At 48.7% G+C, this 27288-nt stretch overlaps 2 protein-coding genes across 2 annotated transcripts in view; one reads left to right on the top strand and one right to left on the bottom strand.

Annotated features, from left to right (window-relative positions):
- Positions 1-24215, top strand: part of C13H6orf136 (chromosome 13 C6orf136 homolog) — a 201843-nt gene extending 177628 nt beyond the window's left edge. Inside the window, exon 6 of the mRNA XM_069635325.1 lies at positions 23401-24215. Coding sequence (XP_069491426.1) covers positions 23401-23532 — 132 coding nt within the window. The 3' untranslated portion in view covers positions 23533-24215. The remainder of the gene's footprint in view (positions 1-23400) is intronic.
- Positions 24216-24428: 213 nt separating this feature from the next.
- DHX16 (DEAH-box helicase 16) overlaps positions 24429-27288 on the bottom strand; it is a 317650-nt gene continuing 314790 nt past the window's right edge. The window contains exons 20-21 of the mRNA XM_069635324.1: positions 25158-25331; positions 24429-24937 (exon numbers count right to left, since the gene is read on the bottom strand). Coding sequence (XP_069491425.1) covers positions 24809-24937; positions 25158-25331 — 303 coding nt within the window. The 3' untranslated portion in view covers positions 24429-24808. The remainder of the gene's footprint in view (positions 24938-25157; positions 25332-27288) is intronic.

The following is a 27288-nucleotide window of genomic DNA, read 5'->3' as shown; positions in this document are numbered from 1 at the left end:
TTGTTTCATTGAAAAATGACTGACCCTGAGGGAATTTGAAGTGGAGGCACGAAGGGCTCAGGAGGGGCAGTATTTACAGAGGGATAGTTGAAGGTATTTTGGACCCAGGCCCCAGAAAGTCTTGTAGACGATGCAGAGGGTTTTAAATGTAATCCTTGCATCCACTGGGAGTCAATGAAGGGATTTCAAAGCTCGAGTCTCATCTAGTTGGGACTGTGGATGGTGGCAGGTGCCACACTTGTTCACTGCTCTTAGACTAACACAGCTTCACCTCACTGATGATGCCCAACTAGGCTGAAACACGTGTATGGGGTTGCTGTGTGCTTGTTCAGAGAAGAATTGCCTAGCATTTCGGTGCTGGACTGCCCTTGGGCAGGACAAAGACTGATATGTGGGGATATTTCTTCTCTGTGAAAAGAACAGTGAGCTAAAGACTTGGTTGATACTCTCCCAGGGGCCATCCACCCAAGAACAAGCCAATGGGGCTGTGTTCTTGCTGGTAGAGAGTTTCCCAGACCCCCCCTGTTTTCCACACATGGATTGAGCTGTGGATGTCGGCATGTGCTGCGCCTGGATATAAATGTGAATGTTATCTATGCCAATTAACCAATCCACTAACAATTTCACACATCTGCATATACCTCTCAAACTCTAACCAAACACAACCACAAGCCTATAAACACAGCAATCTGCACAAACTTCACTACACTGCAACAACAAAAGAAACCACACATAGACTCGCACAACAGTGCACGACGGCTACCGACCTGAAAAAACACCCCTTGTCCAGCCAACGGAATTACCCGATTGGGACTGCCAACATCACATCACTGCTCCCTTGCACTTCTCCAGCTCATTCCCACTAACTCACCCCCCTTCCCTTCTTCCAGAGCCGCCAGGCGACCACTCCGGTGGTGATAGTGCACGGTAAAAATATCCTTTAATATTAACATCAACAAGCAGTGCTGCAATTTGGGACTGGGCCATCCAGCACAATGTTTGCCCCCTGGCTGTACACATCCCGAGTCACATCAATGTGACTGCAGAGTCCCTCAGCCGTCAGTTACGAGTGGGAAATTAACAGCAATGTCCTCTTCAACATTTTCCATCAATGGGGCACTCCAGAGGTGGGCCTCTTTGCAACTTCTTCAAACAAACGTCCTCTTTATGCGTCCAGGGACGGGCTCGGAGCGTCCTCCCTGGGGTACGCCCTCGAGATTTCGTGGGACAAAATGAAGGCTTGCGCCTTTCCTCCATTACCACCGATTCATCGGTCACTCTGCAAGCTCAGGACCGCATCGAATTGCACTCTTGTTCAAGGCTCCTTGGTGGCCAGCATGATTCTGGTTTTCGGAACTGTAGCATCTGTCGGTTCGTCCACCGATCAGATTGCCGCAGATACCTGTCCTTCACCAGAGCAATCGCCAGCTGTGGCACCCCTGCCCACAATCGTTTAACTTGGCAGCCTGAGTTCAGATATTTAGTGCAATTCAATCTGTCTGAAGACAATATGTGCATTATACTAGCGGCCAGGGAACCTTCTACGAGAGCCCAGTACAGGAGCAAACGGCTCTGGTTTTGCCACTGGTGTTTAGCTAAACGGCTCGATCCAGGCATGCTTCGGTCAATACCGTTCTATCCTTTCTCTCACCTGACAGCTTCTGGCAACCATGTTCTGTTATGGAGGACTTATCTGCCATTGCGGCCTACCTATCGACGGACAGCTGTTCTTTTTCGTAGACTAATCCAGTCATCAAAAGACATTTTACGGGCCTTCATCTGTTCCCGCCAGTGCGGAATCCTCATCCCAACCAAATGGGATCTAAATGTGGTCCTCACCGCATTATGTCATAAGCCATTTGAACCCATGGCCACTACCGATCTTAAGTATCTCTCTTGGAAGGTTGCTTTTCTGATCGCAATAACATCGGCAAGGCGAGTAAGCAAGCGCCAAGCTCTCTCCATGGAACATCTGTTACTTACTTTCCACAAGGATAAGGTTGTGCTTCACACTCCTTCCTAAGGTGGTTACTGATTTTCATTCGAACCAGCCTATTTCCTTACCAGTCTTCTCCATGAATCCCGAACCCAGCATCTGATGCCGAGCAAATTCTACACAATTTGGATGTCAGGCGAGCCCTGAAGTTTTACCTTGATAGAACGAGTGAAATCGGAAGCTCCTCCACAACTGTTACATTTGGTGACCATAAAGGGAAACCAGCTTCGAAAGCATCCATATCCTGCTGGATTGCCTCGTGTATTTCAGAGGCCTATAAGATCCAAGGCCTTCTACCACAAAAGGGCATCCATGCACATTTAGTTTGTGGCAAAGCTTCTGCTGTTGACTCCCAAAAGCATGTCCCTTAGGAGTCCATCGCCAAGGCGGCTACATGGGCCTCCCCATCAGCTTTCTGCAAGCATTACTGCTTAGACCTCAGCACCAGGGCCGATGCCCAATTGGGCCGCGCTGTTCTCAAAAACGTATTGCAGTAAAGTGATTTTCCATCCACCCGTACTACCTATGATTGTGCTTGGGAATCTCCCACAAGTATGGAGGAAAGGGGGTGGGATGTAGGAGTATAACAGTTACTCACCGTAGTGACTACCTTGCACCTAGTCCCCTTTCCTCCATACTCCCGCCTGCTGTCCCCTCTCAAAAGTATTCTTTATTGTTGCTTAAATTGTCTCAGACCCTGCGATAGAAAAGGACTGAAAGCCGATGCGTGGGTAGGGCGGGTATACAGCCACGTGCGGTGGCCCCGCGTAAAAATAAAAGGACAAAATGAAAGGGGACTATGGATTTAGGAGTAAGGTAGTCACTATGGTGAGTAATTTTGTTAGTCCACCCTATCTGAGTCGGATCCCCTTGGATCACCCCCCTCCCCCTCCCCCCGGGCCTCGTTTATCAGGTGAAATGTCTTTCTTATGGTATCTGCTTCCTGATGTCCCACCACAAAACCCACTTGGTCGGAATGAACCAATTTCTGTAAGTGACCCTCCAATCTTGCCTTGAGGAGCCTGGCATAGATTTTGGTATCAATGTTTAGGAGTGAGTTTGGGTGATGGGAACCACAAAACCTCGTCCCTGCCCTCCTTGGGTATCACAGTAATGAGGGCCTGGGCAAAGGATTCAGGTGCTCCCTGTCTCCATAATATTTAAAAGTAGCGTCCGGTAGGGGAGCAGGACTGCTGAGAAGGTTTTATAGAAGCCTAGGATTAAACTTTCCTCAACAGGTGCCTTCTCCAGGTGGAAGGCGCCCTATGACTCTCTGGATTTCCTCCCCTGTAATTGTAGCCTCCATGGCTCTGCTTTAGTCTCCACTAAAGAAGGGAAGTGGGAGCCTTCAAGATGTGTACCCATCTCCCCCATGGGAGCCTTGCCCTCACTGCTGTATAAAACCTCATAGAACGAGGCGAACGCTTCTTAAATCCCCTTCACCGTACCTATTCCACGACCATCCTCTCCCTCCGTCTCAGTGACCCATCTCTCGGCCCGCTACCCACGCAATCGCGCAGCCAGGAAGGCGCCAGCCTCATCTCCTTTCTCATTACATTTTGTTTAACAAACTGTAGGTTATGGACTATCTTCCCCTCTTCCAACAATTCTAATTCTTCTCTCAGGCCCCTTGCTTCCAGGAGACAGTCATACCCATCTGTGGGTGATGACTGAGCGAGCCTTTTCAAGGCTCCTATTCCCCCCCCCCCCCCCTTAACCCTTTCGCTATGAGAGCACGTTACCTTTTCTTAGAGGTCCCCTCCCTGATCAGCATGACCCTCCACGTGGCTGTAGCAGCGTCCCATACCATGCCCTTGCTCACCTCCCCCGTGTCGTTAATGACGTAAAAGTCTCTAAGTCTGTTCTCCATTTCCGGGTCCTTCCACAATGACTCATTACATCTCCACTTGGAGTTCCTGGGGCATAATCCCTCCCACTTGATATCTGCTGAAACCATGTTGTGGTCTGACCATGCGATTGGGTGAAGCCCTGAGTCCCCATTACCTCCCACAGGGCACTTGATACATACAGGTAGTCTATTCTCGTGAGGGTACTGTGTGGGGTGGCATAGAAAGTGAATCCCCTCTCCAGCGGGTGGAAGTGCCTCCAGATGCCCTTCAGACCATAGAGCTTCATGGCCATACTGAGCTCCACTTTTCCCCGTCCCTGAGGTTCACCATTTCCTTCGTGCCAAGCCTGCTTATCCAGAGATGCCTCCATCCAGACATTGAAGCCGCCCCTGCCTCCCCCCAAGTATAAGGTGCCCTTGGGCCTCTCCCCTTATTTTCTCTAAGGTCCTTTGCAGGAATCTCTTCTGACCCTGGTTTGGGGCATACATTGTTGCAAAGATAACCCTCATTTTCTGGATTAGACCCAATATCAGCAGGGCCCTCCCCTCTGTCTCTGACCATCTCTTTGTGACCTCCATCCGGAGCCCTTTCTGTACCAGAATTCCCACTCCTGCTATCCTGTAAATTCCCAGCCCCCCGCCCCCCAATTATCCCACCCACCCTATAAGGCCACAGGGCATCTTTCGTTTGTCGCCCCTATGGTATCTAGTTTCCTGTAGAAATAGATCAATCCCTGATCTCTTAAACTCCCTAGTGACCTCTTTGTGGGGGAGTTGAGCCCCCTTAAAATTCAACGTACATACACTGAGACTGTCACCCTTACCGGTACTCCCTATCACAGCCATAAGCCTGTGTCAGTGATTCTCCAAATAAAAAGCGAGCCCCTCCCCCACCCGAGCTCTGCGAGCCCAGTTACACTGGTCAACTTTACAAGAGCCATCTCTTCCAACCCATCCCCCCCCTGAGCCCTCCTCCCCTCCACAGCGCTCAGTCCCTCCCAGTTACCATCACTAGGTGAGTCTGAGCCACCAAACGGGCCTGAAACCCTGACCCCTGCTCTTTGCACCTCACTGTCGGGTGTCCCCACCCTCACTTAACAGCCAAACACTTTAAAAAGTTATAACTTTCTGGAACTTGTAGACCCCGAGCTGGACCTTTCAGCACTTTGCAGCCCTTAATGTACAGACTGTGCTTTCCCTGTTTTTCTGCTGTGCTGGTAGGGATCTCAGTGTATATAATGGTCTCCCTAAATCGTCTCCTTGTCATCTCCCGGAATATATTCAGGGTGTATTGGGAGGGGAGGCGTTGAGCTTAATAAATTTCCTAGATCCTGGGATTTCTCTCCTCTTCGGACCCTTGAATCTCCAGCCTCTGTCTCCTCCAGTCTCTCTGGGATGCCGGGGCAAGTTCTCCCTCGCTCAGTAGCTCTCTCGTGTCTCTATTGAATTCTTACTCTGTTGCAAGCTTATACTTCTGCCCTTCAAGTTCATACGAAATGGAGAACGAAAATCCCCATCTTTGTGAAGGTGAGGGAGGACAGATCTTGGAATATAGTGACCTTCTCTGTACCCCACATCACCGGCCCTTTCGCCTTTGCCTTGTCCAGGATCTTAAACTGTCTGCGTAGTTGTGAAAGCGCTCCAACACTGATCTCGGGCCTCCAGATGGAACACCAGCTCTATGTACTCTATCGATTTTTTGTTTCGTCAATCGAGTCCTCGTCAGAGGAGTTTTCGTAATTTTGTGGATTATTCTCTTGACATCCCTTTCAGTCTCCGTGAAAAACCAGACGTTGTTCCTCCTTTCACAATTCTCAAAATCGTCCATTTTAAGAAGCATCTCTGCTTCCTCTCTTTCGCCCAACCTTACGTCCATTTGGGTTTCCAGGGTGTCCAGCGAGGTTTGGTTGTGTTCTACCTCTTGCAACCTCTCCTCAATCTTGTCAAGCCAGACATTGATCTTCTCCACATTTCCTCCCGATGTTGGCCCTCATGCCCCTGATTTCCTCCAATAGCGAGGCTACGTCCTTCGTTGCCATTGAGTCTTCAATTCCCACTGCAATCGCCCTCTTTATTGTAGTCGGTGCTTTTTTTTCTCGTGCACCGGTATGTGAACTCAGGCAGTCGGGCTCTAGGCTCCATGCACTACTGCGCCTAGGTAGAGCACCTCCCTGAAGCGTGTGCCCCTGGGGATCCACCCCCCCCTTCCTGTGGGTAACCACTGAGAGACCCCAGCAATTGCCTGTCGTCTCCAGGAGATGCAGCCGGGGAGGGTTTCCTTTGTGGTCACAGAGGGCTCTCAGGCCTTTTTGTGCGCGACAGGCCACACCAGTGTCCAGAGAGATGTCCACCAAACTATCCACCCAGGGGTGTTTTGTCATCTTTAATGTGGCTGTGGCAGGCGGGCACACGCCCTGAATTAGGGGGCCACACACACCTGCCTCACTGCCCCCTGCACACTTGAGGCCCCACTGTGGACCTCCCCGCATCCTGGGGATTTCCTCTCCGACCCCCCCCCCCCTCCACTGTCACTTTGCCTCCTTACCTTCAGGGCCCAGCGCCCACGAGGCTAGGATCTCCGGTCCTCCAGTAGAGGAGGCAGCACCCCAAGCACAAGGTTCTCACAGGGGCTGCTGCTCAGCCCAGAGTCCCTATGCAAGATCGCTTCCTCCAACGTGTCCCGGTCCAGCGGGGGAAACACTGCTCCCAGGTGCCAGGGCTTCCTTTCCTATGCCTACAGGGCGGGTACACACCCCTCAGGAGGGGGCCCTCACCCTGCAGGTCGTTAACTGCTGTCTCCTCTCGATCATCTCTTCAGCGTTGGCACCCCGGGACTCCAGGCGCCTTTTGGTTCGGTGTTCTGGGACTGTGGTGAACCACAGCTCGCCCTCCACACATCCAGGTGCAGGGGAACCAGAGCCTCCGTGCCCCTGCACAGGTTGTGCCACTAGCGCTCTTCCCCAGGCATCTCGGGTCTCCCCAGTGGGACCAGCGCCTTCTGCCACGATTGCAGTTGGCAGGGCACAATGGGAGTCCACACATGCCAAGGGACACCGGCCCCTCCACGAGACAAAACTCCACAAATCTTCTTTAGAGCAGGGGGGATGGAGGGAGGGTTGAGCTCCGGAGCCTAGCTCCCGCAATGAAACCTGCATTCTTCAGGCGTCTCTCCCCCTGTGGTGCCGCTGAGATGCTGTTTCTAGGGTTCTAATGAACCGATTTCCTCCGGGTTTCGGCTTGTTGATAGCCCCTAAGGTCAGTAGTCCTTGCCTGGCGGTATGGCCCACGTTGGGGGCGTACAAGTGGGGGGTACACTTCACGAATTAGGGGTCGGGGTCTGGGCCTTGGGGGAGCACGTTCACGAGTCCTCCATCCATTCGCCCCCTGGTGGCGGTGCAAGAAAAACAATATAAGTGAAATGTTTTTCTTTTATCGAGGATTCTCCGCAAGATGGGGAATGTTCATGAGCGTGTGAATCCATGCCAGATCCATGCTGTAGAACAACAGTTGGAGGTAAGTAACTTAAACCTTATGACACTGTGGCTAGAAAGGTTTTCTCTGCGGGGAGTATGGCACTTAAATCGGCAGATGCCACGTGTGCACTGGCCAAGTTCACTTTCACCTTATGGGATTGCATAGTGATGGCAGCTGAACATATCCCAGAAGGGGAAGAACGAGACAGCTTCTTAAACATGGTCATTGATGGGAAAGATGCAATGTGTGAATCCCTCCAGACTGGTCTCGACTGACGGTATCAGCAGAGCAATGGCGGCTAGCACTGTAACGCCCAGATTTGCCTGGTAGAAAGTCTGGTTTTGCTCCAGACGTGCAATCAAAACTATGCCCTTTGATGGCACACATGTATTTGGCAGCAAGGCTGACGAGAAGCTGCAGACTGCCAAAGCAGCAGCCAAATGCCTTGGCGCAGCAATCAGACAACCACAACCTTGCCCCGCCTGTACAACTTGGAGGGGCAGGTCCTTTCGCTATTACTCTTCAGTTGGAAGAGGGGGGGGGAGGACTGTTGAATCAGAGAGGTCAGAAAAGATAACCCTTTGGTGGACGGGGTGCAAAGAGCACCCAAGCAGGGGCTACTTCACCATCAGCCACCTCAAAACCTCTCTGCTGCTTTAGTCCGCAATACCCTGGTGGAGGCAGACTCTAACAGCATCCGAGAGAATGGCGGGGGTATTACTTCAGATGCATGGGCCTTGGAAACAATAGCCCAGGGTTACTGTCTTCCCTTTCTAAAAAAGACCTCCGGATCATCCACCGGGGAACGGCTCTTTCAGAGTTCAAGATACGCTCCTTATGCAGGAATTCTTGACCCTGCTAGAGAAAGGTGCTATCGAACAAGTACCTGTAGCGGAGAGGAACAAGGGTTGGTACTCACCTTACTTTCTAATCCCCAAGAAAGACAGAGGATTGAGACCCATCTTGGATTTAAGAGACTTGAACAAGTTCCTCAGTAAGGTCTAGTTCAAGATGGTTACTGTTAGGGCGAATTCCCCTCTACCTTGGAGACCCCCAGCAACTTTGTTGGATTTTAGGACTTTTAATTTTTAACCTGGAAGGGGGAGACCCCCCCGTAGCACCACCCACCCACCCACTCTCTCGTATTTTTAATGTGATTTGATCTCTGTTTCTTAAGTATGGAGCCTGACAAACTCCATAGGCGGGATCTTTTACATTGTGACAAACAGCACCTGCTGCAACTCCTGGACCATTGGTTTGCCCGGTGAAGCCCCGCTGCTGTGCTGAAACTCCAAATTTGTATCGACAGAGAAGGCCCTGCAAGTGCGACGTCTCCCCTTGAGTTGGTGGGACCAATCAACTCCAAAGTAAGTCACCTGGACATTCTCTCGGTGCTGGTTGCATTTCCACAGAATTGCTGCTGGAAATCAAAACACCAGGGAGAGGAACACTAGAATGTGTGTGTTGCTTTTAAGTTGGCCAAGAGCTCCAGGAAGATCCTCTGGACTGACCAGGCCTGAGCCACCTCAACAGAGTGCTGGTCCCCAGAAGCAAGGAAAGCCCATCTCGACAGCCAGAAACCGCAGTGTTGCTATTTGCAGTAGTTGCGAGGAGTTAAAACAACAAAGTGCCACTTGTTTGAAGATTGCTGGTTGCGAGCAGTGACCGTCCCATTGCAGTGCAGTAGTCCCCAGAAGTCCTCCCTCTTGTCCCCACGACTGAGGCACACGAACGCCAGGATCTGCAGAGCTGCACAGGAACAGAAGCCATCTGCTGCACTTTTCTTCAACCTAAAGGTACTGCAAAGTCTAAGTGAATTTACCTCATTGTTTTGTAACCTCAGTTGAGACTAGTCTTGGTTGCTTCTGTAGAGTTGCTAACCGCTTCTTTATAAGCCTATTCAGCTTGTGGCCTTGCTTTGATTTCTTCTTTTCTACAAAGAATTCTAAAACATTGTGCAAGACTTTTACCTACCTGCAAGAATTGCTTCAGATCACCTAGACCTATGCCCAATCAACTTTGGCCTGGTCTGGCTCCATGAATGATTCTTCTTCCCTCTGACATTGTGTTTTGCCTTCCTTCCAGGAAGGGGTTAACTTACTTTGCGTTGGGGGTAACCAAAAGTACATGCCTGCTTCAGAATATCTGTGAGATTGCTTGTTTTACAAAGGTAGCGGGCGCCCCTCTCTCGCAAGAACAGACATGATAACCTGTTCAGTGGTTATTAACCACTTGAGAGTCCGCAGCCACTGCTTTTACTCACTGTGCCTTTCACAGATGGGATCATCCTAGGAATCTCTGAATGCTACAGATTAGCAGGAAAAGATCCTCCTGAGTGTCTCTGGGCACATTCGACCACTGGCATGCCTACTGCCTCTGCCTTACAGAGGAGTGACAATTCAAGATATTTGTGCGGTGGCCACATGGTCCTCAGTACACACATTCAACAAGCATTATAGTCTGGACTTTTCCTCAGGCCGGGAAGGTGTTTTTGGAAAGGCAGGGTTACATTCTGCACACACAGACCAATAAGGAACTCTCTCCTCCAAAAATGCAAACACTGCTTTGGGAGTGTATCATAAGATGAGGAATACGTGGGAGGACACAATCCATTCAAAGAACAAGTTAGTTACCCGTGGTAACGTTCTTGCGACTTGATGTTCCTCCCATGTATTGCTCATCGCCCCTCCAAACCTTCCCCCACAGTAGAATTTCCATGTCATTGAAGTTTACGCTCTTTCAGGGTGAGCAGCCAACGGTCACTGCGTGTGCTATATACCATTGATGGCGTCAAGGCGGAGGCCCTCGAGGGACATTGAGTTGACAAGCATAGACATGTAGCACCCCCTGCTGGAAAAGAATTACGAGGCAGCTAGAGCTGGAGATATCGATATCATAAGATGAGGAATACGTGGGAGGAACATCCAGTCGAAAGAAAGTTGCCACGGGTAAGTAACTTGTTCTTCCAATCACTTCTTGTGGGAAATGTGGGTGTTCCCTCCATCCCATACAGATAAAAAGTTCCAGTGCCTGGCCCTTCAACATCACTGAAGGGCACTGGCTTGGGCAAGTCTTCTCGGGTTTGCTAGTTTTTGTATGTAGAAGACCATTATTCAAGAAACTGTTTTCACCTGGAATGTTATGTCCATCTTGTAAACTGGGGATAACTGAATCCCCTTCAGTATCCAAGACAATCAGTTCAGGGGTTTGGTGGCTGCATACACTTTACAGAGGTGTTTCGTAAAAATACATCCATCGGATCAGGTACGAGTTATGTAAGGAAGGCATGGTATCAAGACTAGACAGACACAACTGATTACAGTTCATGGGTGTTTAATAAACTGTAAAGGTAGGTTGGAAAAACACCTAAACTAAATCTAAGTTAGGAGCAAGCTTTGACCATAAAATAATAAGGCAGTCCTAGTGGTTTGTCAAAAGGGCCTATGCTCAGAAAAACCAATTGGCAATCCTTATGCTAAATACAAAAAAGTGTGGGATAATTTTCTAAAGAAAAAAAGCAAGTGCTTGTATTTATTATATAGCACACCAGGCCTGAGGGCAACCGGGTGCATCACCTAGTTACAGGCATGGTAAGATAAAGCATTTGAATAGAATATACATAGTATACAAATTATATAGGAAATATACAATGTGCAAGAACATGTAATAACAGTAAGTCAGTGACGCTATTGTTATGACTCTGGGCGCCATAGGATAGGAGTCACGGCAAGTCTTGGGCAGACAGCCAAGCTGAAGCTTTGCGCTTGAAGGCCGGGAAGGAGTGTTCACAAATGATAAATCAGGATGCGGTACTGAGGTCTCCCTTCCCCATGTTTTCAACATGGGACAAGGTGGGACTTTAGAGCACATGCTCCAGCTTTCCCAGCACAAGCTAACCGTTCCGTTTTCAGCAATCGGGGCACTCAGTGGTTAAGTCTCTTTTCTATCAAAAAGTCTCTTGCCGCCGTGTGCTTGTTGTATTAAGCTAATAAACAAACAGTTCCTTTTCACAGATACATTGGGTGATGTCATTTAGCCCTGGATCCCCCTCTTCCGGGCTCAGATCTGACTGAACTGTTCGCCTCCCTTGGTTTCACTATGGCTTTTAATGCAACTTACCTAATAACTTTCATAAAATGTCTTTTGCACAGTTCACTGTGGACATCCCTCTGCAGGGTTCACTCTTGTCGACAATGTATTTCGAGACTTTAGACTTTGTCGCCTCTTTGTCGGCATCCCTCCTTCGGGTTCACTTTTGCCAAACTGTCAATCGTACCTTTTCTCGTACGATGCATGAATCCCCACCTTTAGCTTCACAATAAGATCACCCCGGCCCGGAAGGGTGTAGCCCTGATCTTAACTGAGTGGATTCCTGCCTCCATTATTCCCACGCAGACTTACTACTCTTTCGAATGCCTTGTCTGCAGGCTCTCTCTGTATCCTAGCCACTTTCTTACTGTCACTACGCTCTACCGGCCCCCTGGCCAAATCGCCTCATTGGTCGGACCTCTCTTCCTCTCTCCTGGCCTCAGCCACTCAACTTCTCCTCCTTGGTGACCTCATTATCCATCTCGATTCTCCCTGTTCCTCGTATGTGCTCTTTCGTGACCTCTGTGATTTCCCTCTCCCTTTCTATTCTTCCCCTGGCCCGACCCACTCTGCTGGACACACATTTGATGTCTTGATTGATCGCCTCTGCCCTTCCCCTTCCCCTCTCCTGGAGCGATCACCCCTTCCTCTCCTCTTTGCCTCTCTTCTACTTCCAAACCTTCCCCCCACCCCCACCCCCACGCCTATCCTAACACTGCCACCTACCTTCTCGGACACCCGTCCCATGAAGTGTGTCACCTGAAGCTTTTGCTGCCACCTTCTCTCGCAGTCCTGACACAGCCCTGTCTATGCTCTACTCTATCTCCGATGCTCTTGATGCTTTTGCCCCTGTCATGAGGATCTGCTTGAAGCCAAATGCAATTCCTGCTATGACTGTGACCTTGCTACACTTGAACGTAAGTGTGTTGGGGAGGGGGGGGGCTGAGAGGAAATGGAGGCCCTCTTGGTCATCCTCTGACAAACTGGCCTGTTGCCTGCTCCAAATGCAATACCGACTGTCTATACTAAGAGAGCCACATCCAAGCCTGTGTCTCTGCGGCATCTAACAACTTGGCTGAAGTCTTTAAAATCTGCAAGGAGATGGCCAACCCTGCTGCAGTCTCCCTCTCCTGTCGCTTCCCAGGCCCTTTGCATGCCCATTGCCTCCCACTTAGTCTCTAAAACTCAGGATATCCTGTCCACCCTCTCATCCCTCTCCCTTCTCCCCCCCCCTCCCTTCTCCCCCTCCTCCCTTCTGTGGAATCTGGTGCTCCTACAGCCACCCACCCATCCCCCACCTTCCTTCTCGTCCTTTCATCTTTTCTCCCCTGACGAGGTCTTTAGACTAGTGCGATCTATGAAAGCCTTGTCAAAACATCTTTTTCCTTTCTCTTCCAAAACCATCAAGGACCATATTGACACCCTTGCTCCTGCCCTGGCTTATTTCTGCAACCCCTCCTTTGCCTCAGTAGTCCCCCCCCCCCCCCCCCCCCCCCGAAGCACCCACTTCTCAAAATACCCACAGCCGACCCTACTTGCCCAGCTAACTATCACCCAATCTCCAGCACCCCCTTTCTGGCCAAACTCCTTGAAAGGCTGGCCATTTCGCAGCTTAACCTTCACTCTTCTGTTGGCTGTCTCCACGACCATCGATCTGGTTTCAGAGCTGCCAGAAGTACGGAAACAGCTCTCCTGAAGATCTGCTCTCCAACCGTGACTCTAATATCCCCTCTGTCCTCATCCTACTTGATCTCTCCTCTGCCTTCGACGGTCAACCATACCATCCTGCTCAACCGTCTCCATGACAACCTGGGTATCACTGATCAGGCTCTGGTCTGGCTGACCTCTTTCCTCTCTGATAGACTCTTCCAGGTACAACTTGGGTCCTTCCTTTCATCCATCTCCCTGTCTACCTGTGGTGTTCCCCAAGGGTCTAACCTCTCACCCTGGCTTTTTAACCAATACCTGGCAACTCTCGCTCATCTCATCACCATTTTCTGCTCCCGCTTTCAGTGCTATGCCGGCGACACAACTCATTTTCAGGCTTCCCTTGGCCACCTTCTCTCATCTCTGATTGCTTATCTGCCATTCAGGATTGGTGTGCCGCCAGCAATCTCTGCCTGAATGCCAGCAAGATGTAGCTCCTCCATCGGCAAAGCCTCGCCCTCCTTTCCTCTCACGCTGGCCGGCCTCCCTTGCCGCCCCCTCCCACACCCCTCCTTCCCGCGAGGCTAAGAACCTCAGGGTCATCTTTCACTCCATGCTTTTCTTCTCTGCCCACATCTGATGTCTCTAAAAAGTCAATCTGCACCTGCTCAGAGGTATTCTGCCTTTCCTCTCCTTCCCCCCGAAGCTCACAGTCTCCCAAGCCCTGGTTCTCTCTAGGTTTAGTTTGTTTATTTGTATAGCAAAGCCAAACCCTGAGGTAACTGGGCGCTTTATCCTTAAGAACAGCATGAGTTAGATAGTTGCACATATGAAGACAGTCCAGTATGATAAAGTACAATAAGTAACATGAGGGACCAGGTTACAGAGTAGTCCATGATACAAAACGAGATAGGATAGTTCTGTGAAGGACCATGTTACAAGTTGGTCTGTAATTTCTGGAGAGCAATGGTTCAGCCGAGTGAGAGAAGAGTGGGTAGTAATCTATTGAGTGGTGAGCACTCAATAGATAAGCTTAAGCACTTCACTTAAGCTCTGAAGGACCAGAACGAGATGTCGGCTCCAATTGCCATGGCGAGTGCATTCCAGCATTTTTCTGCTAACACAGGCAAGCTTGATCCTGCCGGTTTCAGATTAAACTTTGGAATGTTCAGTTGGTGCAGATATGGGGATCTAGTAGGTCTGGACAAGTTTTGTCTAGTAGACTTGTCTGATAGGTAGGTAGCGTGAGGCTGTCCGAGGCATTTGTATGTGATGACAAGTGAGCGTAGTTTGATTCCCTTGCGTATATGGACTGTTGCAACAGCCTCTTCGAATTGATTGTGTCCTCCAACTTATTCCTCATCTATGACATGTAATGTTCACAGCTGTGCTGCTTCGGAAACATTTTCGGCTGAGGGCGCCCTGCGTCTGTTCGATGTCCCTCGAAGGCCTCCGTCAAGGGCGACATCATTGGATGTTGTAAGTAGCACACGCGGCGCATGTAACCTCAGTTAATGTTCCCCCGCGTCCTCTCAAAACATGTGGCACACGTGCCATAATACAGCATCGACTGCACTTAGCCTTGCTGGAACGAAAACTGTAATAGCATGGGAAATTCTTGAGGGTTGGCTGGGAGGGCAATGAGGAATACATTGGAGGAAAATCCAGTCTAAAGAACGTTACCAGTTGGTAAATAACTTGTTCTTCGAATGGATTGGGTCGTCCAACGTATTCCTAATCTATGACAGACTCCCAAAGCAGTATCGACGAGTGGAGGAGGGATAAGAATGCAGACATACCCAATTAAATGGCAGAGTAAAGCACGGCCTTACCAAAGGCAACATCCTGGGCATGGGCAGTATCCAGGTAATAATGCTTAACAAACGTGTGTATGGAAGACCACGTTGCAGCATTACAGATGTTCTTCACCGGTACACCCCTCTGCAGGGCTGTCAATGTAGCTATGCCCCTGGTGGAATGAGCCCGCAAGTCCTCAGGAGGGTCATTGCCTACCAATCTGTAGCATTCTGAAATAGTGAGGATGATCCACCGAGACAAGATCTGTTTAGAAACAGCCTGGCCCAATCAGTGTCTAGTATACCCCACAAAGAGATGGTTGTCCACTCCGACTCTGGACATTCTAGAAAGATAAAAGCTCCATGCCCTCCTGGATTCCAACCTATGGAGTCTCTCCTCGTCCTCACTAGGATGCGAAGGAGGATAGAAGGCGGGGAGCACCACCTTCTGACTTAAATGAAATTCTGACACTACTTTAGGTAGGGAGGAAGAACGGACGTACTCTTAATACAACCAGGTCCTTATGGAATATAGTAAAGGGTGGCTTCGAAGAAAGTGCCTTCAACTCGCTCACTCAGAGCAGAAGTAACTGCAACCAAGAAAACAGTCTTAAATGTTAACAATCTCAACGGAATACATTGGAGGAACATCCAGTTGAAAGAACGTTATCAGTTGGTAAGTAACTTGTTCTTTCAAAATCTACCTGCTTCTACTCATTGCCCTTTGAAACTTATCCGGAACAGGACTGCGAGACTTGTCCTTGGCATCTAGCCCTGAACCCTCTCCACTGGCTCCTTGTGGCTGCAAGGATTACATTCAAAATCATTTGCATTGTCCACAAGGCTTTCTGGGGCCTGGGTCCAATATACCTTCAGCTGTCCCTTCGTAAATGCCTTCCTTCTCGAGCTCTTTGCTCCTCTAATTCCCTTAGGGTCAGTCGTTTCTCAAAGAAGTGAGCTGCGGGTGGATCTTTGTCCTCGGCGGGGGCCTACCTCTGAAACAGCCTCCCTGCCACTCTGAAACTTGAGGAAAACCATTGCCGGTTGCGGAAGCACCTCAAGACTTCCCTCTCTGCTTCTGCCTTCACCCCCTCCTCTCCCCTGCTGATCAGCTCTTGGCACCATGCACCAGGCCCACCTTCTGACCTCAGGGCCCAGGTACCCGCTCACCTTGCCACCAACCTACACTACCTCCTGGCAAACCCTTGCACTAGGGCCTGTATCAATACAGTTCCCCTCCACCCCCCACTCTCTGGACTTACCAGACTCCCCCTATCTTTTGCCTCAAACCTAGCACTTGCCACTTGCTGGCAGTACTACTACTACTACTACTACTACTACTGTGGCTTGTTATTATTTATCTGTTTTCCTTTGCTATGCACTTTCCATTTCTCCCCCTTCCATGCACTTGCGCGTTCTCAATGTCACTGGGCCTAGTAAGATAGTTGTTTTTTTGTTCTCTCTTGTTACCCTCCCTTGCCACATCACGCTCTGAATCTGAAACACTTGTGTATGTGCGTGATATAAACTATCAATTCAATCTGCCGGTCAAAGACTTGACTGTACAGAGGATTTTACTAAACCCCCATATGACCACTTTAACCCTCTTCTCACCTTTCCCAAATCCTTCTGGTACTAGTAGTTTCAACAATCGGGAAATCACCCAGAGTTTCTCAAGTGAGCACCCATGTGGTGCCCGTCTCATCTGCAGCTGGCTTTCCCCTTTTATTTCAACAGTTCTTTGTATATTTTACAATCAGCTGTTTGCTACTTTTTGTTCAACAGTTCGGTTTCCATTATCTTTCCTTCCCTCGACTTGCTGGCTGTGATGGACCAGTTGGCTTGCTTCACATCGGGAATCCAGGTTATTACCACGCATCGCCCTCTGTCCTGCTCATCAGCACAGGCACGCTCTGTGTACTGTTGACATCTGCTGCAACACACTTGGGCTATTGTTCGCAGTCTTACAATTCGTTCCACAGAGGTCTCACGGCCTTGGTTGGACAGGGCAAGGTCCCTTCTCTCCTGGTCACCCTCTTGATTCGTGCCATCTTTCTCCTCCTCTTGAACTGCTGTGCCTTGATAGCCGTCTCGTCCTGCGATCTGCCTTGCTCGTAGTGTGCTCTTGTGCGCCACCTTTTATACCTGGGGGGGGGGGAAGGGCCATCAGGTGTGTGATTCTGGTCAATTGCCTGACTTTGCCTGACCCTTCTGTTGGGACACATCAGGTAAACGGCTGTGGTGTTAGTCCCTTGTCTGTGAAAGTGTTTGTGTCGGAATAATGGGGGATGGGGCAGTGTTTCAGAATATCCTACGTGGTAGGAGGGGGGGGTGTTGTAAGAAGGGAGATACCGCATCTCACCTGTTGGCGCCCCATGTCCACTCACCAAGGACCCCCTGCCCCCATCCAGGTGATCCTTCCTCACTGGTCCACCCCCAGGAATTGGATCCAATAGCTGTGTCCTGGCCACCTGGATGACAGATCCCAGGGGACTAGTCAGGGAGACACTGTCATGTTTCTGTTACCACAACAATCCCATGTGGCTTATTCAGTGTGCATGGAGCACTACTCTGTCTCAAGCCAGTTTGCTGGATGTCCATAATGTCAACCCCCTCTCTAAACCATAAACCTGGCGTCCATGAAGTTGTCTTCCTGTGCAGCTCAAGCATGATGTTGCGGCCCCCTTTCTAGGTTTGGAGCCTTATTAGTATAGGTAAAGTCTGGTCCTTCTGAGACTAGAGCCTGATCTACGTAATGGCAGACTGCTCTCTATGAATATCAAGCATTTGGTCTGTAATCTGGCTGGGTGAAGTATTTGCAGGCACAGAATCATCAGATTCACCTGCCATCGCCCTTGCCCCACACCTAGCGGAGCAGAATCACATTTTTGCAGGTGTTACTGGGGGTGGGGTGGACGCACAGTTGCCAAGCTGTGCTCCGATTCTGGCCAATCAAAATGGTCCAAACATTTTGGCAACCTGCTTGGCTAAAAATCCAGGTTTTCTTGTCACCGAGGACGTGCAGAATGTTCTGCTCCTCGGATTGGGCCAGAATATCTGTGCTCATTGCCTGGAGTTTTCAACCTCTTGTATTTAATGGGGAGGGAGGGGGGTGGGTGGATTTCCCACAAGCTGCAGTATTGGGGTGGTCACCATCTCCTTTTTAAAAGACAAATCCTGGTGCCAGAAATGTTGGGACTCTAAACCTCAAGCACAGAGTCGTTTTGTGGACTGGGCTACTTCTCAAAGTTTCAAGCCTGATGGTAGTAATTGAGAAACGAGAAAGTCTCCGTTCTGGGGAGATGGGTTCAAAAACGTTTCTGTACAAAATTTCAAATGGGGGGAGGGGGAGAATGGTAGATTTGATTGGATTTCGACCAAATGTACTGTATGGTTCCAGTCCACTGCACCCTTGTTCGCTACAATGGCATCAGGGTTTGCAGGGGTATCCCACGCTTCCTGTACAATAAAGGTGAACAAAATGAAAAAAAGGACCCTGCTGCGTAAGGGAAAGGAACCGGCGTTGTGGAGAGTCAGTGGCACACAACGAGTTGTGCTGCCAACAGGTAAGTATGGGTTGGGTGGGGGATCAGGTAAGGTCATGCCACTGTGTGATTTCACTGTGGCTTGCATTTCGAATTTGGCATTTTCGAAAAATGACGTGCATCTGTTCAAGAACTGCACTTTCACTATAAGGAGAGGGCAGTCTGCTGCTGATCAGTGTACAGCATATCTCCCACGAGAGACGTTCCATCAACGGGCTTGCCAATCAAGACAGAATTAAGCTCAAATCACTAAACCTTACCTACAAATGCCTCGCTAACGAGGCACCTATATACTTCAGATTCACCAAAGGCACATCAGAACTAATTATTAGAAAGGCACAATCTAATAGCCTCAGAGTCCCCAATTTCAAACTCAAAACCAGGAGGATCTAGTTTGAGTCATGGCGGCACAACTCTGGAACTGAATAACTGACACCTTAAGAGCACTACTCTCCCTCCACTCCTTTAAGATGAATGTTAAGTGCTGGCTGCATTCCTGTGACTAGTCATGCTTCTTGATCTATATTCTGCATCTCTCATATGTTTGTAAATGTCTCCACCTATCTATATTTTTTTTACCTGTCACTCTTCTCTTCACCTGTAACCTAAATTTGTAAGCGCCCAGATGCCTGATGGCTGGTTGCGCTCTATAAATAAATACAAATAAACAATTAAGAATTCATAACATCTGTTGAATAATGGCAACTTGTAATGTCCAGCTTTCTTAGGACAGCTGACACACTTACTCAAGTCTTACGGTTTGGTGACACTATAGATCCTGCACATAAGTATGATCTGATGAATGAGAATACCTAATGTTTCACAAGGCACGGCAGAGTTTGAAAACTCCATTTGAGTTTTACCAGCCGCAGGCTGGTCCTTGGGGTAGGTCTATTCTTTCCTGTTCCCGATTTCTGTGAAGTGGGCTGGTAGCTTGATATTTGCCATTTGAAATTTAAGTGAAAATATGAAGCATTCGTTGTGCATGTCACTGGAGTGAAATGTTAATTTATAGCAGACTATATTGCTGTCATCTAGCTGTGCGATGCATTATATTTGTGCATGCTACTACTTTTAAACCAGAATACATCTTATTTTAGAGCAGTTAACCACCACAATCCCCTCCATCCCCTCCCATCGCTGCTTATTGCACTAATATGTTCTAATTGCCTTGGATTTGGTTAGAGAGAGTACTCCTGTTGGTGTGGGCAGTTACTATCTAGCTCTGCAACAAGAGCAGCTGCGCCTCATGCTTTCTGCAGTATTTTAGCAGCTTGCATAGAATGTACATCTGCTCGTTACCCTCCTGGCTGCATACATATTCTTTGCTTCAGTCTCTACCAATCCTCTCAAATCTTCCTTCCATGATGTTATGTCCAGGCCGTCTTTCCTTCCGTGCAATTGCAATGTTTCTTTTGGCCAGGATCATAGTCTGGCCTAGAGGTTTAGTGATGTTTGTCTGACCATTACACACCATCTTTTTTCGAAGTCTACCTGGGTGTAGTGTACCTATGATCCCTTGTGCATCGAGGCCCCCCCCCCCGGTTGTTTTCTTCCACCATGTTGGTCAATCGTGTGATGCGGATGTTGTAGTAGCGTGCTATGAATATCTTGCTAGTTTGGTCCAGCTATTAAAGCACTGACCTTCAGGACTGGCTGCAGCTTTCACAGTAGAGAGAGAACGGGAGGGACTTTGCGACAATCTTCTTCATTAGAAGAATGCCTTTTCTTGTCCTTACCTTGTCTGGCTGCTCCTTTATTTACATTTAATAATGGAGAGAACTTTGAACACAGACACCAATTGTCTGGGTGCGTTCAGTTTAGAAACTTTTTAGAAGTCCTGATTTTCATCCGACAATAGTTTTTATTCATCTATGTACCCTAGTGCCAACATTCACCTACTATTGAATGTGCTCATGTTTCGCCCCTTTGGGCTTTGTCTGGGCAAAGAACATATTCGTCTTCGGGAATACACGCATGGTCAAATTAGAGTATGAATGACTTGGTCACAGAAAAGCCCCCTATCTAATAATGATTCTTAAAGCAGCATGAACATATCCACACAGCGTCTGCTTGGGACAGTCACTGTTACATTCTAATACAAAGTTTCAGAAATTCGGGGTCACTCCCTCGTATGTCTTCTGTTGCTTGGTATATTTCACGTATAATCACTTCAGTTTTTTCAGGCTTCAAGGGATTATATTGAAATGGAAGATCTTTATTCCTGTGTCCTTTTAGTGCTCTCCATATTCTTTTGCATGGTGGTTCACATAATTCCTTTAAAACTGTGCCCTTCTTGTAACAGGAAGTTCCCTTGGAAGAACACTCAGAGTGTAACAAGGGTTTGCCTCGCGACCCCGATGAACAGCATTGCAAGGCCTGTCGACTCTTGTAGGCCGAATCCATTCCCCCACTGATGTTGCCACATTGGACGAGGAGCAATCTAGTAGCCACGGCTCCAGTTCAGATACCAAAGAAATTATTGGAGTCTTCGGACTCCTGCATACCTGTCCCACCAGGCATGCTGAACGCACTGCTAACTGGTGACTGGCTCACACCAAGGCTAAGCACACAACCCACGGGCATTCCTTGACTACCGCTTAAGGAGCAGACTGCCCCTACAGGTACGTCAAAATCTTCAGCGAAACCTGGAGAGCCTTCCCGTTCTCAACCCGCTGCGCTTCCACCTTCTGTGTTTAGCACATGGTTCAAAATCTTCAACTTCTCAAGGTGCTCCCCCTAAATCATTGACGGCTGTTTCAGACAAATCGAAAGACCTAGGCAGTTAAAACTTACCATAAATGAAGGGAAAAAAATGTCACACTAACCCGATGGTTCTGGCACCCAGGGTCCTCTTCCACCTTATCTCAGTCTTAACAGGGTCCCAAAAGTCGTATACTAGAGGAGGCAGTTTTTTGACTTCCTGAAACTCCAAATACAGGGACTTGGAGACAAGGGAAAGATTTGAGGATTGCATGGAAAAGGGGTCAGTGTCTGTCTTTCTCAGACAGGTTCCCTAAAGCATCTCTTCCCTTAGATGAGAAACCTAGACCTTCCAAGTCTTCAGTCCCTGATTTTCCACACTGCCTCAACAGATTGACACAGCTCAAACTAAGCGAAACACAACCATACCTCTACAGCACAGCAAACCGCACGCATTTCTACACCGCAACTACGAAACGAACCCCACATAGCCTCACACAACAGCACATGACAACTACTGACTGGAAATTCACACCTACGCTCAGCGAACGGTGTCAACCGAACCTGCCAACATTAGATCACAGCTTTCCCACTCTGTCCTAACTTACCTGCCTCCCCCCTTGCTTTATAGATCTGCCAGAGCGACAAGAAGCCATACGGGTGGCAACAGTGCGTAGTATAACAACCTTTCACATAACACTCTATCAACTCCACTCAGAGCTAATGACCTCGCTGAAGACTTTGCTGCAAAAATGTCAAATTGGAGACTCCCCTGACCTTCCTCACACTCCCACCTTCTAAATTTTACTCTGCCTACTTTACCATCTTTCTGCCTCCATCTCCAGCTTTCTCACTAATCCTGAAGAAGGGCCATCTCTACTGATGAAGACTAACCCCTCTTGTGCCCCATCAGACACTCTTGCTCTTCCTATAGTCTAGTCTATTGCCCCTTTAGTGGTCTCTCACCTCGCTGAACTCTGCAACCTGTCCTTCGACTCCGCTTGCTTTCCCTGTTTTCAAAACTGCCAGTCATCCCCCTCCTTAAAAATAAAAAGATTAAATAAAAAAAAAGCAAAGGGTTGGCCACCTACTGGCTAACTTTTGTCCTGTGCGCCTCATGCTGCAATACTATAAAATGCTTAAAGGGGTTGTTTACTCGTGGCAATTTCTTAGACATCCACAAACATCACGACCTCCACCTCCCCCCCCTGTGGACATGCTTCCGCTCCTGTCACACTACAGAAACTGCTCTCATGACTGTGTCTCACTTGCTCGCCTCTGCTAAGCACGCCAACCTACCCTCCTTGACCTGTCTGCCGCCTTTGACAATGTCACCCACTCTGATCTCCTTAATAATCGTCTTGTGATTCATGATCAAGCACTTTCCTGGATTAAATCCTACCTTACACCGCACCAATTCTCTGCCTTCTGGAGCAACACCTCCTCTCAACTCACTCCCCTGTGTTCCATAAGGATGTCTTAGGTCTGCCCCTCTTTACAACTCTGCTCTTGGGGCACTATTCTCCCTCTTTGGGTTCCCATGCCAACTCTTCAGACAACATCCAAATCTTCTCTTCTCCTGAGCTCCCCTCCATTAAATATTATGTGGCTTTGCACTCTAAGCTCTACCAAAACCGAGGTGCTCCTCTTCCCTGCCAAAAGCTCTCGCTCGCTCTGCCCATCAACTTCCCACCTGATACTCTCCCCTACTCTTCTTCAACTAGAAACCTCAGCGTCTATGACCCTTCTTTATTTTCATCTCCAAAACTGGAACAGCAGCTCATCTCAGCCTCCTAAATATTATGAAAGGAAAATCAGCCCCTCCTTCCTTACCACCAAGCATTGCTTAACCACTCTTGTCTTCCCTAAATTGGACTACTGTGCCAGCACTATGCTTTGCCCTCTCGAAACGATCATTAACTTCTCTAGCAGGACTCTCCACCACTGCAAATCTGATGAGCTTAGCAGCAGAATGCAATGTTCAGGCACCCACGTGCTTCCTGCTCAGAGCCATGGTAATATCTCAGATGTTATGTACTTTTGGTGTACTCTCCTTGCACTGGGGACAGCTACAATCTGGGGGAGAAGGGAGTTGGATACTTCGGAAGAGCCCCTCACCAGCTAAGTGAGGAGCCTTGTTGATGCAACACTATAGGCCCCCACCTGTCAGGTGAGGGAGGTGGGATTGGCTTGCAGGGAGAATGTTCAGGCTGTGCTATACTGTGTTTTTGTTTTGGTGTTTAAGTGCTTGGACCCAGCCAGAATCTACTTCCTGTTGCTAAATTACTCCCTCTTTTGCAGTTAATGCCAGCACAGCCTCCTGTGGTGAAGAGCAAGCGCCTGCTGGCCGGCCTTCTGGTGGTGCTAGGAATGGCAGAGGACAGACCAGCCCTCAACCTCTTGCTCTGCAGGACTGGACGGAAGCACTGCTAAAGCTTTCCAGTGACAAGAGAGAAGTGTTCCAGGACAGCACTGGACTACAGGCAACACATTCAAGCGGACAAGCTGCTTCGCCCCATCCCATCCCCATCACTAGTAGGAATTGCTGCAGAGAGGCACCCACTCCATGGTTAGGACCTCATGCTCACAGAGAATGAGATCCAATCTATTTCACAAAGGAGGTCCTTTGAACTCGCTCTCCAGTCTTGTAACACTTGTGTCCAGGGCACCAATAAAGTAAAGTGCCTAATCACTTCTCTGTTCCAGTCTAAAGGAGTGCTGTTTGTTTTGGAGGTGGAAGGCTGATTAATCCTATTGTGCGCTGAAATACTACCTTTAAGCAGCACATGATCTAGCCTTTTCTGGACAGGGTGGGGTTGTGCCCTTCTGACAGCAGACAGCGTGCCTTGGAGGAGGGAATGCACTTTATTAGGGGAGGTTTTGCCTAAATGTTGGAAACTGATGTGTGGGTGCCAATGTCTTCCATTAATGAAACGAAGCCCGTATGCCACTGCACCCTCTGTGTACTTTGTGATGTCCAGTTAGGTTGCATGCCAGTGTCTTAGCTGGCTTATTACATGCGTATACCTGTGCCCAGCCCACTTGGAAATGGTTCTGTGTGTCTCACTATTTTTGTAATATAGGTTGTACAGAATTAAATTATCTGACAAACGGGACTTGGCTGGAGCGTCTAATTTAGTGAGGGTGGATGCTTCACAGAAACCAACACAAATGGCATATCATGTATCTGAAAGTATTTTGGTGGATTACTGTCAAGTTGGGAGTTAGGCCATTACTGTTTTAACATTGTTTTCCACAGGGGCTGAACAGTGCAGTCTTAGAATAGTGTTGCTTTATCAAAGACGCGGAGGTTGCAAGAAAGCACATCCTTCTTATAGAACATGGGCCCTGAACCCAACGTTTTATTATCATACAATGTTCATTGTTCAGTTGCTGCGAAAGGGGTGGAAGCCAGCCACCTTGCCTGCACCCATGTTCCCTAATCCATACGTGGGGGGGGGGGGGTACACTCTGACTGGTGTAGTTCCCTTTAATAAGAAACCCTTCAGTGAATGTAGAGGAGGTCCTAGTCCATAGCCGTACTCCCAATGTCCTGCTGGTGGTATATCCCTGGCAGACGATTCACCTGGGCCCACCACAGACCTCTGCATCATGTGAAATCCTTCCTGTGGGTACATGGCAGTGGCCACCACCTCCTCACAAGGAGCTGTGGTCGAAGTAACCGCATTGTGTTTCTGGTGTGGCCGTGTCACCCCAGCTCCTCCCGTGTCTTCCCCACTTTCTTTGGCATTTTCTTGCTGGCTGTGTCTTCCAGCTCCTTGGACTTGTAGTAGTGTGGGGCCACCTCCAGCAGCCAGCTGCTGTCAATCTCGATAATCTATAGGGGAATAAATAAGAGACCACTTGGTTTAATGTCAAAAAGGTTTATATGCACTAGCAATGTGTCGCTACCCAGCTCTGTTATACAGGCATAATGCAACCGAAGGCGCGCACACACACACAAAAATGAGTTGAAACTCCTGTTAGGCCTTGCAAGCCCGGTTGCTGTGATACCCTGGATTACTGATCACACCCCATAACACCCTGGCATGCATTACCTGTCTCATGAACTCTTTGGTTGTGAACACTAGCTCATGGTAGATGAGCCACCTTGGCTGCTCCTCAAAGAGGCTGCTGTTGGGGTGAACGAAGACGGTCTGGTGATGCTTGACTGACTTGTATCCACTGCGCGTGAGCCTTGCCGTGTGATAGAAGAATCCTGCAGTGATGGACTGTTGGGGAGACAGAGCAGAGACTGTTGTAAAGTGACGTACAGGAGCCCTAGACGCAGGCATCACTGAGAATGTGGTGGTGTACACCTCTTTCTGGAGAGGAAGAGTATGCTTTCAGAGGGTACCATGGGTGAGCAGTCCTGAAGCCTCAACGCTGCAGGGACAAGCCACTTACCCAACTTCACCACCCCCCCGTACCCCCCCCCCCCCCCCCTCTCTCCCGGAGGTATGCCACCCTTGAAATGTGCTTATTTAAACAGGGGTGTCAATTTCTATCAGCAATGATTTACAATGGCACATTTACAGATCCCCCCCGCGTGCCTGTACAAGACCACAACAATGAGAACAAGTGGTGAGCCAGAATGAGTGTATGAACAAGTGCAGACAGACTAACAACAGTAACACTAATCTGTGAAGAATGTGCTGACAACTAAAGGTTCTGGGTGGTTTGCATTTACTGTTGTCTGCAACCTAGGCACACCCCCCCCCTCTATCCAGGAATCTCGAATTTGGATGTTTTGCATTTGCTGTCTGAAATGTTGGTGTCCCCCCCCCCCCCGATCCACCAGGAATCTTGACATCCTCTCATCCATCCAAGACCTGCTCTCAGCTCTGGGTGCTCTATTGCTGGAACCAGCTCGAGCCTCTCCAACATTACAGCTGTGCTCCAAGTTAAACAACTGCTTCTCTGCATAGTAAGAGACTGCAACCTTAGGTGTTCCACCACCCCCACAATACTCGATCTAATGGTAGCTAGGGATAGCTAGCAGGAAGGAGAAAGGCGGTCAAATTAACCAAGGAATGCAGACTTCACATAGACAGCCTAAAGGAGAAGGCCACCTAATGTGCGCAGCCAGAAAGCACCACCCACCTCTGCCTTTAAAATCCCCACCAAGCCAATCTGCAAGACCAAACACCCACCCTCCCCACGACAGTTACAACCCCCAACCCCAACCACAACCACAGACCACTAAAATCACAAAAGCTGAAGGACAACTACAGCAAAACTCAGGAAACTGTTACCGACCCCTGCGACCCAAACACAATAATCCAAACTCATTAAACTAGAAGACTTCAAAGGACCACAATATGCCATGACACAGAACAGGACGATGAGAGAGAGTACTAGGAGAAAGAATAAATCAAATGGTACCACACCAACAGACAGACACGGCAACGGAACACACAAGCATGACAGAAAATATAACAAACTCTAAAAGAAGGCAGCAATCTTTATACCCAACACCATACCTTGCGACAGACAACCCACCAGAACAATTTACGACCACCAACTAAGCTAGACACTCCAAGGTAACAGAACTGCAAAGGAAAAGAGCAGAAACATCCAGAAGGCAGAAGGAAAACTACACCCCATATATCACCAAAACTCTAGGGTGGCAACGAGATAGGGAAGAGGAACCAGAAGAAGTCAGGAACCCAATACAAAACCCAGCCGATCTACTTTATAATTAAATTGACCTTACTGAACACACCTCACAACCTGGGAGTAATGAGGAAACTCGCCAACAAGACCACCATGAGATGAAACCAAGAACAAAACACTGCACTGTTAAAAGACAAATACACTGCAGTCTTATCAACACAAGATCAATGCTAAAGAGATCTACTTTAAGACGCTGGAATAGACATCCTATTCATCACAGAAACCTGGATAGATGACAACTACAAAGTCTCACTACACAGCTGTCTACCCGACAACTTCAAATGCACACAGGTAAACTGAAAAAGAGCAGGAGGGCTTGCAATAGCCTACAAAGAATACCTGACAATAAAAACAGCAGACCCGCTGAACATCAGAAACTGCGAATCCCTCTCCTTCACCTGACAGCGAACTCAAAAACAAACCTCACAGGCCTACTCCTCTATAGACCTACCGCAAAACTTAGTAGACACCTTCATAGAAGCAATCACAAACCTGGTACTCAAACACAATCCC

Source organism: Ambystoma mexicanum, chromosome 13 (assembly GCF_040938575.1).
Source record: "Ambystoma mexicanum isolate Mex_15411 chromosome 13, UKY_AmexF1_1, whole genome shotgun sequence".
In the NCBI taxonomy this organism is placed as follows: Eukaryota; Metazoa; Chordata; class Amphibia; order Caudata; family Ambystomatidae; genus Ambystoma; species Ambystoma mexicanum.
Note: the sequence above shows the minus strand (reverse complement) of the source record. Positions and strands in the feature narration are given on the sequence as shown.